The 16,450-nt window shown below is 46.5% G+C and overlaps 1 protein-coding gene across 10 annotated transcripts in view; it reads left to right on the top strand.

Annotated features, from left to right (window-relative positions):
• The window catches only part of PTCH1 (patched 1), a 70,973-nt gene that overhangs the window by 46,460 nt on the left and 8,063 nt on the right, over positions 1–16,450 (top strand). For all 10 annotated transcript variants that reach the window (XR_013526070.1, XM_078348416.1, XM_035300826.3 and 7 more), the window contains 6 exons: positions 502–811; positions 5,918–6,060; positions 8,108–8,291; positions 9,599–9,879; positions 11,445–11,582; positions 14,691–14,833. Coding sequence is in view for 9 of the 10 variants with exons in the window: in XM_078348416.1 (XP_078204542.1) it covers positions 502–811; positions 5,918–6,060; positions 8,108–8,291; positions 9,599–9,879; positions 11,445–11,582; positions 14,691–14,833 (1,199 nt within the window). In the remaining variant the exon portion in view is untranslated. The remainder of the gene's footprint in view (positions 1–501; positions 812–5,917; positions 6,061–8,107; positions 8,292–9,598; positions 9,880–11,444; positions 11,583–14,690; positions 14,834–16,450) is intronic.

The raw sequence follows: 16,450 nt of genomic DNA, 5'->3' as shown, positions 1-16,450 counted from the left end.
ATTCCAGCTCTACAAAAAAAATTACCTGGGTCTGGTGATGTGCCTATAGTCCCTCTGCTTAGGAGGCTGAGGCAGGAAGATCACTGAGCCCAGGGAGGTTGAGGCTACAGTGAGCTGTTATTGCACAACTTCATTCCAGCCTGAGTGACAGAGTGAGACCCTGTCTCAAAAGAAAAAAGCATGGTGCTGTATACCTGTAGTCCTAGCTACTTGGGCAGCTAGGGCAGGAGGATCACTTGAGCCCAGGAGTTGGAGGCCTGATCATGCCACTGCCCTCTGTCCTGGGAGACAGAGTGAGATCCCAACTCAGATAAATAACAAAACAAAATAAAAATGCGACTACTATGATTTTATCCTTTTTCCTATGCGAGAACAACCCCTACAGGCTAAATCAGGTCAAGTGTGGTGGTGAAAACAAAGTAGTAGCTAGACAGCTTCTCTTTGTTAAGAAAGAGTCAGTGGTGCTCCCTGGGGTCTGACCTTATGCCTCTTCTATTCCAGGTAGTGGTGATCTTCCTTTTTCTGGGCTTGCTGGGGGTCAGCCTTTACGGGACCACCCGAGTGAGAGACGGGCTGGACCTTACGGACATTGTACCTCGGGAAACCAGAGAATATGACTTTATTGCTGCACAATTCAAATACTTTTCTTTCTACAACATGTATATAGTCACCCAGAAAGCAGACTACCCGAATATCCAGCACTTACTTTACGACCTTCACAGGAGCTTCAGTAACGTGAAGTATGTCATGTTGGAAGAAAACAAACAGCTTCCCAAAATGTGGCTGCACTACTTCAGAGACTGGCTGCAAGGTGAGACGCCGTGGGAGGGCTTTCGTCCTTTAGGCCTTTTGCGCGTTCAGCTTCTATAGGTCTCCTTTGTCCTGATTATGAAAGCATTAGATTCTAACTGATATGTTTCATGGACTTTTAAGTTGCTCAAGATTCTTACATGGACTGTTTTTGCAGCAGCCTCCCAAATCTGGCTTTTACCTGTAAAAGGATGCAAATAATTTCAATAAGTAACTGGGGACTTCTGTGAGAATGAACAGGTGCACATTAGGAAAATAGGACTGTGTTGTAGCTGGTGGACCCAAGGCTTCTGGTACTCTTTCCTCTTGGCTAGATGGTGGCTAGTTTGGTGACCACATGAAATCCAAGTGCAGAAGGGATTTCCAGACCCATTGCCAAATTATAGCTGACTGCATCAGGAGATTCTGACTAAGCAGTGGACATAGTCTGAAATTCCATATTATGACCATCCTTTAAAAAACAATTTCTCTATTTCAGATTGACTTTGTTTTTAGAGCAGTTTTAGGTTCCTAGGAAAATTGAGTGGAAGGTGCAAAGATTGCCTGTATCCCCCTTCCTCACACACACACACACAGCCCCACAACTAAAGACATCCCCCACCAGAGGGGTGCATTTGTTACAGCTGAGGAAGCTGCACATCATTACCCAGGCACCATAGTTTACAGTTGACTATTTTGACCATTTTTTGACTTCATACATGAAGTAAAGCTATAAATGCTTAATCACATTTCACATTATTTTCGAAATAATCAAATTCTGCTTCAAAATGCCTTTCTTGGCAGGGCAAGGTGGCTCACACCTGTAATCCCAGCACTTTGGGAGGCCAAGGCAGGCAGATCACCTGAGGTCAGGAGTTTCAGACCAGCCTGACCAACATGGTAAAATCCCATCTCTACTAAAAATACAAAAATTAGCCAGGCATGGTGGTGAGTGCCTGTAATCCCAGCTATTCTGGAGGCTGACGCAGGAGAATCGCTTGAACCTGGGAGGCGGAAGTTTCTGTGAGCCTAGATCGCACCATTGCACTCCAGCCTGGATGACAAGAACGAGACCCTGTCTCAAAAAATAAAAAATAAATAAATAAAGTGCCTTTCTTGGCTTCTTTGGTCTTAGAAATGTTTCTAGGAAATATTAGTCAACTGGAGGGAAAAAAAAGTCTAAATTTTCTGCTGACCAACTGCATATAAATGTATGCAGTGATTCCAAGAACATCTGTTCATTTGTTCTGTGTTAACACATGCAAAGCCAAGTAGAGAATCAGGATCGTTATCCACCCAATTCAAGCAAAAACGCTTTTACTGGAGTACCAAATCATTATGGCCCCCAACATCTTTTGGCTTAAATTATCCAAATGATTGTCTTAATTTCCCACTTAATTAGGCTTGTTTAAACACAGATGTAAGTGCCTTTTTTTGGTCTGAAGTCGATACACTTGTATGTAAAGACTCAGCAGCCAGTTTCCCTGAGAGTTTGCAGGAAATGGTAAATGACTTGAGGCTGGTGGAGGATGGTTCCATACAGCTCTGGCCTTGACTTGTGTTTACCAGAACTTTGTGCCTACATGTACACCAGATTTGACTTTCCTTTCGGAGGAGCGTAAAGAGAACATGCCATGATTATTATTTTCTGACACCCTCCTGAGACGAACATGAATTTGTTCCAAATTTTATTTTTTACATTTAGTTTAGAAAGCAGTGGTTTTTGGGATAATGAGTTAAAAGAAAGACAGTGGAGACAGTCCCTGCTTTTCATTTTCCCCCACTGACCAAACACATGCAAATAACTTGCTGCAAATGACAAAGAGATCCGCTGTGCCCTGCCAGTCTCAGAGCAGAGAAGGGTCATTGTAGAGTTTGTTTCAGTGTTTTTGGCCATTGCTCTGGAGGCTCACTGTGGCCTGGTAGGCTGGGATTCGGAAGGGGTAAAGGGGATTGTCTTGAGGCAGTGTGGAGGGCTAACCTTTTTACAGAGCATTATAGATCATCTCTATACATTGCTTCCTTATAGATGTAAAGCAGCTGGACTTGGGATTTTTTTTTAAGGTGCATTTGAATCATGTTTTGATTGCTACGTGGACAGCTTACACCTTGACCAAGTGAGATCCATTTGTGCTAAGCAGTCAGGGTTCCAGACAGACTTGGGACTCCACATCTGGCTCTTAAAGTGTTTTTTAGAGCACTCCACACAGAATGACCAGACACTGGAGCCCTTTGTTGCCTAGATGTTTTTCAGGCCTGTTGAATGGCTGATGTGGTCTTTGAACATTTTCTCCAAGAAAACAATTATCCTTGAGTCAGCTTTCCTTGCTAATATTTTTGTGTGGTTTTTAAATGGTGGGAGCCTCATTGGTTTAAATGGAATTGCCATTAAAGCTATGTAATATCATTGATCTTTATCAACCTTCCAATAGTTTGTCTTTGATTTTATTTTTTTACCCCTAAAACTGTATAATGGTTAATTTCAAAACTATCCCACATGTCACATCTTAAAACATACATGCAAATAAGGCAAAGTCAGATAAAAGCCATGCCTTGAATCATGTGCAAATGTGTTCATTTTATTTCACACTGGATTATGCAAATAAAATTTTGATTAACATTTTATTTGCAGGGTCCCATATCTGAAGGAAAATGGGCAATTGGGGTTTTTCCTTTAGCCCAGAACTTTACAGTAGAAAATAATTATTGGCACAAAATAGTCATAAGGGGAGAACTTCCAGCTGAGCTGTTAAGGTTTGCTGTAAAATGAATGTCACCCTTTTCTAGAGTGTGCCTGCATTGGAATAGGAGACACTGGCGAAGGGGCAGTGGAGACCCGTCCTCATCCCTTGTTTTGTGTCCAGGGTTGTACTTGTGCCTGTGCTTAGACCAGCCCATTGTTACTTGAGCTTTTTGGTGATTAGTGAGAAAATACTGTACTAATGGGGAAAGGACTTAACTATTCCATAAAGTCGATGACTGTTTCTAGTTATCTTTGAGCCCCCGGTAGAGTGAATTGCACCTCAGGGACTGGCAGTGTGGATTCTGACTTGAACTGAGTTTCCAGCAAGGCTGACCTCCCCAAACAGGATCTTTCTTCCTTTGTTTCACCCTTGGGTGTCCCAAACCTCTTTGTGTGCAAATATCATAAAATCACCCTCAGATTTTGCAGGAAAATCCTGGGGACCCCTTTTTGCCACCAGATGTTGTTGATGTTAGAGTTGATGCTGCTCGTCTTACTCCTGCCTTTGACACATCCTTGGGTACCACGGTGTGTCCCAGCACAGTAGGCCAGTGAGTGAGTGGCTCCAGCTGCCTCTGGTGAGTTGCTGCCTGGGTTTGAGCTCTGTCCAGCACTCTCCTGCTGGGCAGCCTTTTCCAGTCTTCCCCTTTCCAAGCCTCAGTTCTTTATCTGTAAAGCCAGAGTGATTAACGGGGCTGTCCCTCGGTCACTGTGGGATTCCCAGCACAGCCCCACACTCACCAAGCGTGAGCCTCTCTTCAGGTTAAGGGAGAGGGGCTTCAAGCCCAGGACACGTCATGACATCATGAAAATTGTTATGGCGAGGAAAACAGACGAGGTCTCCCTTTTTGTGGAGGAAACGGGGAGCAGTAGTTTTTCTTCTTTTTTTTTTTTTTTTTTTTTTCAAAAACAGGAAGAAAGGGCTTTCAGTAATAAAATAACATCTGGTCAGTACTGTGTGTGTGCACGTCTCCCTGTGAAAACCCATCAGTCTGAGAGGTGCACAGCCCACCTGGTGGTCTCCTGTCCCGCCTCCCCTCCACACTTGCCCCCACACGGCCTCCTTTCACCACCCAGCCCACCTCATCCCCAAACTGTTTCTTTAACCAGCAGTGTGGGAAGGAGGGTTTCACTTCTTAGAGAGAGAAGAAGGCCTGTGCTCCACCTCCCTCCCCCCTACTTCAGACCCCAGAAGCTTAACCATTCTGAGCACTAACGAAACCAGATTTTTTTTTCGTCTTTGAAGTCATCCAAGGCATGTCCTGAAATGAAATAAACCCTTCTCCCTTCTTACTAGCCGTGTCCAACCCATACATGTACAGCTTGTTCAAAAGCTGTGGTTTCCTGAGCTGCTGGGGCTTGGGAGTTCTACTTGGGAGGTGGCTGGGAGGGGGGGTGATGGGGTGGGGGTGGCTCAGAGAGCGTGCGCGCCAGCCAGCGCTCAAGACCCTAAGGCCGGGTCACCAGGGCCCTGTTTTCTCTTCCAACACGCTTATCTCTTTACAGCTGCAGCCAAACCGTCAGGTCTGTAATGATGGTTTTGATTACCGAGGCCAAGTGCAGCTGTGTGTGGTGGGCTGGCGGGATCGCCCATCCCCCAGGCCCAGAAAGCTCTTTCTTCCCCCTCCCCGGCTTGTGGTTTGTCATCTGCTCTCACAGAGCCTCCTTGTATTGGCCTGTGGCTTCCTGTTCTCAATCGTATCCAAATTTACCCTGTGAGGTATTTCCTTGTGCGCACGGGAGCACCTTCCCCTCCTTCTCCTCCGCCCGCCCGCTCTCCGGAGGAAGGGTGGCAGAGAGGAAGAGCACAGTGGAGAGTGAATAGGTGTTGGCTGTGATCTTTACACAACCTGGCAGCGGATCCCACAGCTTGTGTTCGCTCCACAAGTCGAACAGATGGAACAAATTGACAGAATCGTGTTCGCTCACCCTGGGCTCCAGAAGCAGCTGAGCTGCCATTTGAAGTTGGGAGTTTAAATGTGCTTTTTCCTCTCGGCGTGGAATTTCTGGTTGCGTTGAAGAACCCATGACTTAGCACCCCGAGTGGCACGAAACGGTTAATGACCCTGGTGTGTGTCTTTCCCTCACACTCTTGCCTTCTTTTCTAATTGTCAGGGGGAGAAAGGAGGAGAGTGGTCTGTCTTAAGATAAAATATGAGTATTTGTTTCATAGAAATGGATCATCGCCTTCCCCCTTTTGAGCAGTGGCCACAGCAGCTGCAGTTCATTCATGAAAGGTCCAGTGCTTTCCATCACAGTGGGTGTGTGTTTCTGATGGACGTCTAAGAGTCCCCTGTCTTGCTCACTTTCCTCAGCCCACCCCGCTAGGACAAGGGTCCTTCTGGCTGCGAGTTACAATGTGCTACAATCATTTGCCTTTTCTAGGACTTCAGGATGCATTTGACAGTGACTGGGAAACCGGGAAAATCATGCCAAACAATTACAAGAATGGATCAGACGATGGAGTCCTTGCCTACAAACTCCTGGTGCAGACCGGCAGCCGCGATAAGCCCATCGACATCAGCCAGGTACTTCAGCTGCTGGGCACCCGGGGGCACCTCCAGGCTGTGAGGCTGCTGCCCTGGTGGAGGCTGCTTGACAGCATGCGACCCCGCCCTGTGCTCTCTGGAGACCTGAGGCACTGGGAGCTGGTAGAAGGAATATGGGGTCACTCTAATTCACCTCCTCCCACCAGCTAATTTTGTGACATCAGGCAAGCCAGTGCGCCTCACTTTCCTCATCTGTGAAATGGGGACAGGCGTGTTGGCTACTGCCAGAGCAATCGTCAGAATAAAGTGCAGCCAAGACAGTGCAGGCTCTTTCCAGTGTTAGAAATGCAGCATTATGTGATTATTTCAATTGTAGGACTTGGTACCATGGTTAGTCTTAATTGTATTCAAGCTTGGAAAGATAGATTTCTTGGGTAGCAGTCATTTGGATGAGCAGAATTTGGGATAGGTGAGTGGATCAGGAGATTGGAGAGGTAATAGAAGGATGGGGGAGTTTTTACATTTGAGATCTTTAGGTCTTCCTGGCCCCAGGAGTAGGCAGATTGTTCTGTGATGAGTGAAGCAAACAGAAATGCTCGCCCTTGGAATCTGAGTAGCTGCGCCCTTCTGCTCACTCCTGCGGTCATAACTGTTTCTATTTGGGAATCATACCCTCCACCTGCATTTGCATCATCTTCCTGCCATTTGGATTCCAGCATACCCCTCTGGGTTCCACAGGCGTGTTCGGGAGTGTGTTTGGACTCTTCAGATTGCGTGGGGCCCGGGGCTACTTTGGCTTCCTTGCTCTTTGTAGCTTGCTTGCTTCACCTTCAGGCAGAAAACCGTCATGCTAATGATCTCAGCAGCTCTGTTTATTGTCTCCCCTTTTTTGCTGGCATTCAAGGTGACAGATTTACAAAGTACATTGTTCAGAGTTGTTATGGAGTGTGAAACTCTGCTCACAGCAGCAGGCAGCAGGCTGTCACGTTTCCCAAGGATGCGGGCAGAAGAGCCTGCCTCAGAGACACCAGGGCGGTGCCCAGGCAGCAGGGCTGGGCAAGAGACCAGGGGCACTGTGGGACAAATGGGACTGGGCCGGGTCCCAGATAGCACTTGCTCCTCTTGAGACGGAGAGAGGCGTGCCGCACACACTGAGGCCACGAGCTGCGCTATTCGATTCCAGGATGGTTGAGGACATACAATTGTTACATATCCTGTGGATTAATTGAATCCAGATCCCCAAAATCCAGTTCTCACTCTTCTCCCTGCTCCTTTTTCCTTCACTCCTTCTCTATGAGCCGCTGTCACTGGTGTTTTTCATTTTGTTTAAAAAAGACCCAAAGCGAGGAATGAGGCCTGAATCTAAAATAAACAGGAAGCAAAACTTCTCTATGTATATAAAATATACATCCACACACTCAGTCCCACAGAGCTCCCCACCTCAGCAGAGCCCACAAGCCCTCCTGCAGAGGGAGCACGTTTGGCCATGCAGAGGACACAGCGTGCCCAGCATGACAACCTCCGGGAATAAGATCACCTGGCGAGGCTCAGGGTGTGCACTCGCCCCTTGCACTTTCTGGCACTGGGCATTTTTTGAATCCACAGGTCATAGGAGGCTAGTGTTAGTGAAATTTATACAGATGTTGTTTTATTTTTATAGCTCTCCTCCATTTACTGGGTGGCATTTCCTTCAGTGTTAACAACAGAGGTTAACTGCACACAGACGTGCATGGGGATTCTTGCCAGATTTTCCCCCTTCCCCTCCTATAAATATGTTTCTCCAGATTGCTCATTCTCTGCCTTGGCTGCAGACGGTCTTTTAGCATTCAGATATAATTGGTTCAGCCAATTCCTGGGCCATCTGCAGAACTGTGTTTGTTATAAACACACCGATGATTGCATCCTCCGATAAGTGCACTTTGAAAGAAATCAAAGGTGTTCTGATGGGATTTTCGACACTTTCAACAGTGGGCATTCTATTCTTTGTTGTAATGCTGGGCGAAGCGCAGCTTCTGTGCTCTCAAGGCAGAAGTGTGTTTACCCCCAACCTCATTCTCAAAGGCCTCTGTTCTTCCCGTTTTTGTAGTTGACTAAACAGCGTCTGGTGGATGCAGATGGCATCATTAATCCCAGCGCTTTCTACATCTACCTGACGGCTTGGGTCAGCAACGACCCCGTCGCGTATGCTGCCTCCCAGGCCAACATCCGGCCTCACCGACCAGAATGGGTACATGACAAAGCCGACTACATGCCCGAAACCAGGCTGAGAAGTAAGTAGCGCTCTATGGTGGTGCCGGGAGAGGGAGTCTGGGAGCTTGCAGAGGTACCCTCCCCTGTTCTCCAAACTCAGCAACAGCCTTCGTCCATTGACGCTACCCAGGGTTCAAAAGTATAAACAGAACAATCTATTTCTTCTCGTTTAAAACTCTGGGAGACGGACGAGGGTGTGTAATGGAATACAACCCCGCACTCTATCACAGTGGGAAATAAGTGTCTCGTCTCCATTCGTAGCTTCGGTGCTAAGACGTTCATTAGGCGTTGCTCTCACATGCCAGCTGTTCCCCGTGAATGCCTCCAGGTTGAGTGTTATTTTACGATTGCAGAGTTTTATCGCTGGGGATTATATGTTTATCTTAACTTTGTCAACTCTGGTGTTGAAGGGATTTTTGGCACATTGGGTCATTCCTCCTATAAGCCACCAAGCACCTGCACCCTGTCAAAGCTGTTTAAACCAGAGCAGAAAAGTCTGTATACAACAGTGTCCTCTTCCTTTCACCTCTCAGCCCCGAGTTTGAAAGGTGGTTCTGTGTGGATTTCATTTGCATTTCTGGTGGCGATACTAGTAGTGTATGCTTTGGATTTTGGGCCAAGGGAGGATGTGAGAAAGAAGACGGATCCCCTTGCAAACATGGCTGGAGACTCGGCGAGTTGTGCTTCCCCGGATCTAAGCCCCAGAGCCTTGTGGCAGGCGGCCAAGGCTTGTCTTAATGAAAATTTATAGTTGAGATTATAATAGGGCAAATCATGTTTAGCAAGTCAACTGAATGACCCCAGAGGGTCTGGAACACACAACGGCAGTAACTAAATGCTTGTTGTGTAAGGATTTCTTCCCCTGTTGCTGAAGACTTAGCATTGCATTAGAAAAGAAGCATACAAGGTTTAAGTTTGTTCAGTCACTAAAAGGATAAGTTAAGCATTTTTCTCAGGAAAGCATGACTCTGGAGTTATTTTGCTCTTGTAAGTGATTGGATAAAACTGTGTGAACTTGGTATTTTTGTGTGCGTCAAGGGAACAAAAAACGTTCCCAAATTTAAGCCTGGAGTTTTTAGGACCCTCACAAAGAATGACTGCTGGAAGATTTAAATCAAACGTTAAAAATACACAGATCACAGATTTAAACATTTTAAACCAAATCAGAAGATCATAAAGGCCTGGAGGCCATGATCAGCACTGTTCTCCTTCGTATCCTGTATAAGAAAAGCCGGTGGGCTTTCATGCAAACTTCTTCTCTTTCCATCGAAACGGTGGCGTTCTCCTCCCCAAGGCCTGCTCCTAACCTGTGCCCTTCTCTGTCCAGTCCCGGCAGCAGAGCCCATCGAGTATGCCCAGTTCCCTTTCTACCTCAACGGCTTGCGAGACACCTCAGACTTTGTGGAGGCAATTGAAAAAGTGAGGACGATCTGTAACAACTACACGAGCCTGGGGCTGTCCAGTTACCCCAACGGCTATCCCTTCCTCTTCTGGGAGCAGTACATCGGCCTCCGCCACTGGCTGCTGCTGTTCATCAGCGTGGTGTTGGCCTGCACGTTCCTCGTGTGCGCCGTCTTCCTTCTGAACCCCTGGACGGCCGGGATCATTGTGAGTGTATTATAAGGGTCTTTGTGGAAGTCGAATTCCTTTCAGCATAGCTCTTTCTGCAGCCGGGAAGTGTTGTTTATGTCTGGGCCTCTGGAGGAGGGTATAGCTTGCATCATCCATAATGTATTTATTCTACTCGAGGTGTAGAGGTCCATGGCTAAGGTAGACCCTCTAATGGCCTTATTCTTAGGCTCTCTCTCCCATAGCCTGAGGATTTTTGAGGAAAGATAGGGGACTTTTTAAAGCACACTTTCCATCACAGCTCTGAGCATTTATTAAATCAAAACACTCAAAGCTTAGCTAATTTTTTCTTTAATTGAAAAATGCCACTTTCTGACCTCATCCCAGGCCTAATAATAACATAGCCGGTTCTTCTACATTGAACATGAGGGGACAGTCAGAGAAGTCAGGACAGTGATATATGGAGAAAATGGTTTTAGACATGGGTTTGTGTGTTTTAAGTCCTGGAGGATCATGATAAACTAGTATTACGAACCTGTTTTGACCTCCTCCAAAATGCGCTCAGATTTGATGTAAGTTTCATGTAGAGTCTAATAAAACCATGGCAGTGTTTAAATTCTGTGAACTATGGTATAGCCTTTAAAATGCCAAAATTATAAAAACAGAGACCAGATTTTGTATTTGCACCATGAGTCTGTGCAGCAGGTACGTTAAAAGGTAAATGTTTAGTCTGCGAGAGTTTTCATGGCACTTAGCAATTGATGTCCGTCTTTCATCATTCCTTCCCCTCCCTCCACCTCTGCCCACCGCCCACCCCCAGAAAAGAAAGATCATTTTTCTCCTTCTCTTCCATCTGGGTACCTTGTTTATTTGTATCTTCTCCCCTTTGGACCAAGAATCTCCAAAGCTAACTCACAGATTTTATTTCCATTTCCCCACAAATTTTTACAAGGAAGATGAAAGGCAAGATGCTTTTCCTTGGACTTAACAGTTTGCTCAGTCCACCGCAGCTGTCCCCATCTCTTCAGGGGTCCTGTAGCCTGACACACGTCAGACGACCTCCCTGCTTACCTGGTCCCCAGATCATCTTCGCTTAGCCTGCAGATTCACCCACAAAAGCAAAACTACTTCCACGCACAAGAACTTTTTCTCACCCCATCCTGTCAGCTTCCTTTAGGATGGAGAGTGAGGCAACCAAAAACTTAATGATGGGTTCCCGGATAGTCTCTGATGGTTAACACCCAAGCGGAAGGAGCAATTGATCTTGTTGTAAACTATGTGAAATTCGTAGCTAAGTGATGCGTCCAGGCTCATGGGATTCCTCGTGGATTGCTCTGTATGTTTTTTGCTCTCTGGAGAAGGTATATTGGAAAATAGTTTGCATTAGAACACTCCCCTTTGCCTTCTATAGCTTTACACATGAGCTGTCCCACACAGTCTCCCTCCCCAGCAGGAAGATGAATTAGGAAGGGAAGGCGGTGGCCAGAGTCAAAGCAAGCCAGTCCATTCATTGTTTTGATCTGAACTGAGGACACCTTAACCCTCTGGTGGGCAGCCCTGGAGGGTGATGTGCCCGCCCCCTGACCACTGTGTCCCTCCTCAAGGTGATGGTCCTGGCGCTGATGACGGTCGAGCTCTTCGGCATGATGGGCCTCATTGGAATCAAGCTCAGCGCTGTGCCCGTGGTCATCCTGATCGCCTCCGTTGGCATAGGAGTGGAGTTCACTGTTCACGTTGCTTTGGTATGGGAGACATTTGAAGCAAAAAGTTTCTGAAAAACAACCCGTCTTCTCTGGCTCTGTTTGTCAATGTAGGAACCTTGGCATTCTCCCTGTGTGTGGTAGTGAAAAGGTCTCGGGGCACAGGGGTCCTGTAGGAGAGAGCCTGCAAGGTTTCTGGATTCCTTTCCCTCGAGGGGTGTGGAAGGTGCATGGTGGTGGGCCCTGTCAGCCGTAGACAGTGCAGGGTTGGTGTGCTGGAGGGGCCTGGAAGGACCATGCTCACCTGATGTTGACTGTCATTATCACCCCCACGATTCCTGACTTTGTCACATAAGACGGGTTATGTGGTGAGTATGTGGGTGGGCATACATAGTTTTAAAAGCAACAGGAACAGTGGGGATAAAATGAGACCACACTCACAGGCTTGGGGATGGCATCATTGAGAGCTAGGTGAGCTGGCAGCCGAGGAAGTGCCCTCGGGCTTAGGAGTGGAGGGAGGTGCCAGTGTTCAGCCCCAGGGAACTGGCACTTCCACCTAAGCCCTCCCAGCTCCTCAGACCTCCCAGCCTCTACATTCATGACAGCAGAAAGTAAGAGAACCAGTGAGGCTTTCAACAGACATTTTTTTTCTTCTCTTTTTTTATGCCTTGCCCTGTGAATGCTTTGTTGGAGGTAATTAAACTTCAGAAGGAATCTTTAATCCAAGAGATAAATCCGTTGTATACATTTATCAAAGAACTGTCTAAAATCTCACAACTGTATAAATTATGTTCCATCTGCAGATTACAGCCTAAGAACTTGAGGTTATCAGTAGGCATTCAATAAATAAATGTGTTAACTGAATCAATACCAACATGTGGAATACCTTAGCTAGGAAGCCTAGCACTGGGCTGGGACCTATCACTTCCCAGGTTGCTTTTGCAGTCTCCAGCGTGGATCCTCTCTGGGCTCAGCACACGCACATGCATGTCTCCACACATGCTGCAGCCCTGTGCCTTCTGCAGTCTCCAGCGTGGATCCTCTCTGGGCTCAGCACACGCACATGCATGTCTCCACACATGCTGCAGCCCTGCGCCTTCTGCAGTCTCCAGCGTGGATCCTCTCTGGGCTCAGCACACGCACATGCATGTCTCCACACATGCTGCAGCCCTGCGCCTTCTGCAGTCTCCAGCGTGGATCCTCTCTGGGCTCAGCACACACACATGCATGTCTCCACACATGCTGCAGCCCTGTGCCTTCTGCAGTCTCCAGCGTGGATCCTCTCTGGGCTCAGCACACGCACATGCATGTCTCCACACATGCTGCAGCCCTGTGCCTTCTGCAGTCTCCAGCGTGGATCCTCTCTGGGCTCAGCACACACACATGCATGTCTCCACACATGCTGCAGCCCTGTGCCTTCTGCAGTCTCCAGCGTGGATCCTCTCTGGGCTCAGCACACGCACATGCATGTCTCCACACATGCTGCAGCCCTGTGCCTTCTGCAGTCTTTCCAGGGCTATCGCTACACAACTGAGAGATTATAAACTTTCCGTGTTTCGGAAGGAATGCTTTGTTCAAGTTATCCCATTTTTTCACAACGTATAATAAAAAGCCAGTAATATAGAAACAGTATTCTCTAAATTTTGAGCCTGCTCAAATTATTTTTTTCCTTTGAGCTGGGCAGAGGGACTATTTTTTTAAAAAAGAATAATGTGCCAACCTAGAGTTTAGGGAATGCAAAATTCCAATACAGTTCTTCAAAAGGGAGATAAATTTGCATGTGAGTTAAGAATCCACCAGTTACTTTATTCTGATCCATATGGAAACCTTTTTTGGAAACTAGCATGGCTAACAGGGGTATCCCAGCACAGACTTTACCACGGAAATGCTAACTAGTCTCTGAACTCTAGGACCTCTGTCTAGTCCAAGTCATTTTCAGTATTCTGATCCTGTATGTGAAATTGCATTTAGAGGAGACAGTCACTGCTCTTTCACGGTTTGTAAAATTGTAGACTAAGGCTGTGAAGAAGACTCTGCTTTCATGAACATCTTTAGGAAGTCAGTGGGCTCCCATTCATTTGCTGCCTCGGTAACATAGAAGTAGCATGCAACAGGGTAGTCACAACTTGGCCCTTATGGCCTCATGGCCCCAGTATGACTCAAGGCAGCATGGCTAAAAACCCCCTAGTGCCTTCCTCCCAAAAGCAAAAGGCAGCCATATTGAGTTGTCTTTACCAACTCTGAAAGAGTAGAATCTATTTCAGAGAAAAGTATGAAAATTCTTAACACACCTTTGTATACTTGTAATTTTTTCATCTGTTAAGGAGAATGACCATTCCCATCCTTCCACAGGTAGGTAAGGGATAGGAACACATCCTGCCAAAGGCACCCAGCCCTCTCCTCTCGGCATATCCCAGAGCAGCCTGAACTTCTGAGAGAGAACTTGTGCCGGGTTCAACACTCCCTGCAGGGGTCACATGTTCAGGCCAACAGTCAGATCTTCCAGAATTTACTCCCCAAAGTTCCCATTTAGTATTGACTGCATTCCTGGCCTAGGAGAGCTCTAGGACTACAGGAGAGGCAGGGATGTATTCACACAGAGTTAGAAAGGGCTTGATTCAAATGCACAGTCCTGTGTGTTTCTAGCAGTACTTTCATAGTGCTTAGATGTACTGCAAACACAGCCTGAAACCATGACAGAAGGTCTCACCTCTGCACGATCATGAAGAAGTGTGCTAGCACCTGATCGGTTGGGATGCTGAGCAAAGTTCTTGGCCATCCAGTGCGTTAGCGAGAGTACTGTTGCTGTGGGAGTTAGAAGTCTCACGTATGAGTGATGTGAGGTCATTTAAGGGAGGAAACTTGAGGGCAAGTAGCAATGAAAAGAAGGGGACATTTCTGTCCATTTTTATATAGTTTTGGTTTTACTGCACTCAGAATTTATGTCAACACCAAATATGACACAGTGCCGTGAAGAGGTCATCTTAGTATAAGTCTAGGTGTAGCTAGTTGAGCTCCTCTGATTACACGTTCTAGCAGCTAAAATAGTAAGATGTGAGCAGTTTGAGAGCTTGTAGCATTTAGGAAGTAGCTGAGCATTTACCATTTGAAGTCCAGGAACCTGATCTTTTGAACATCCTCATTGCACAGGCCTTTCTGACGGCCATAGGCGACAAGAACCGCAGGGCTGTGCTTGCCCTGGAGCACATGTTTGCACCTGTCCTGGATGGCGCTGTGTCCACTCTGCTGGGAGTGCTCATGCTTGCGGGATCTGAGTTTGACTTCATTGTCAGGTAAGCAGGCGTGTGCAAGGAGACATGTTTTAAAAATCATTGTTGTTAGCTCAGGTGGTCTTTGTTGCTTATTTCCTTCTGTATCTGGTAGATTGCAGCATCTCTTCATTGCAACTCTGCTTTCTTTTGAACTTGTTAACTTAGAGATACTCAGAGGTATAAAGACAAGCTCTCTTCTAGAGCTGTCTTGGTGAATATCTTCAAAACAGAAGATAGAGGGGTTTGGGGCTGGCAGCAAGGACAGCTCTGCAGCTTGAAGCCACAGGATCACCCAGTAGGTGGCCCATTATTGGTGTCTTGGATTAGAAACATTGGCAGAAAGAGATGCCAGATTTGACCTATGCTTCATCTCCTTCGAACTGTAGAAAGGAAAACTTAAAAATAACTGAAATTGTCACCTGATGTTATTCTTTTAAGAAGTGAAAATGATGTGCCCAGATCTCATGTTCGAGTCCCCACAATTAGGAAGCATTTAGCATTGGACTTTGGTGTCAGCCTTTGGGAATCTAAGCCTAGTTTGGATCTCAAGGCAAAGTAATTTTCAGTTGATTTAATTATGAATATGACTTAGTGAAATATAAAAGAACAGCGAGTTTTCCTTTTGAAAAGAAATTTGAAGTGCAGAGAAAGAAACCCCTTGCTTCGTTGAGCAGCCTTCATGGCTTTGTGAGGTAGCTGTTCTTGGATGGAACTCCGCTACTTCATGGAGAGCTACAACCAGAATCACCAGTAAGTAAAAGATAGTCCAGGATTAGAACCATGACAGGGCAGAACTGGATGTGAGAAATGATTGGTTTGTTTGGCACGCTTCAGTACTGAGAGGTGTGTGGGGGCGGGGTGTGTGTGTGTGCAAGAGAAAGATAGGCTTCTTGTCTTCAAGTAAAAAGAGGGTTTCAGCTCAATTTTAGCCAAAGTTTTATTATGGGGAAAAGATGAGTCCATTGGTTGGCCTGTGGCATAGCTCACTGGGCAGTTTGGCATCGTGGAGACCGCCTTCCTAGAATGAGTGCCAAGTTTGCTTGTTGTAGTTTTTGCACAGAGTGAATGGGGAAGTGGAATCGATGTAGACCAGGGCTTCTCACACTGATGGGCTTAGGAATCACCTGAGGCTCTTTCAGTGCAGGGCACATTTCCGGGGGCAGGTGGTGGGAGGGGCTGGGTCTGCATCTCCAGCCACCTCCCTGCAGCATCCCTGGAGCTGGACTTCTCAACACAGACTACTGCTAAGCCAACAAGCCAGGTCCTAAATTCCTGTTTGCCAATACCGAATAGATAGTTGCCCAACTTGGTTAAATGTTTTGGTCTGTGTTTTATTTTGGTTCTTAGTTTGATTTTAGCTTTTCCTTTGTTCTTGGTATACACTTTTTCAAGCACTAGCACGTTATCTCTATGATACGCAAGCCCGATATCAAGTAAGAGTTTCTTTTGCATATTTACTTTCTCATTTAATGCGAATATAACAAGCACCCTGTCAGTGCCATTTGCTCAACAGCAAATATTGGGGAGCCCCATATCCCTCTGTGTAGCTTAAGGTCTTTTAAGGGGAGAGACAAGTTCACAGGCAAAACCAGGGCATATGCAGGGTGTGCTGGGATCTCATGAGTTAGAGGAGAGTCT

The sequence above is a fragment of the Callithrix jacchus genome, chromosome 1, assembly GCF_049354715.1.
Source record: "Callithrix jacchus isolate 240 chromosome 1, calJac240_pri, whole genome shotgun sequence".
In the NCBI taxonomy this organism is placed as follows: domain Eukaryota; kingdom Metazoa; phylum Chordata; class Mammalia; order Primates; family Cebidae; genus Callithrix; species Callithrix jacchus.
Note: the sequence above shows the minus strand (reverse complement) of the source record. Positions and strands in the feature narration are given on the sequence as shown.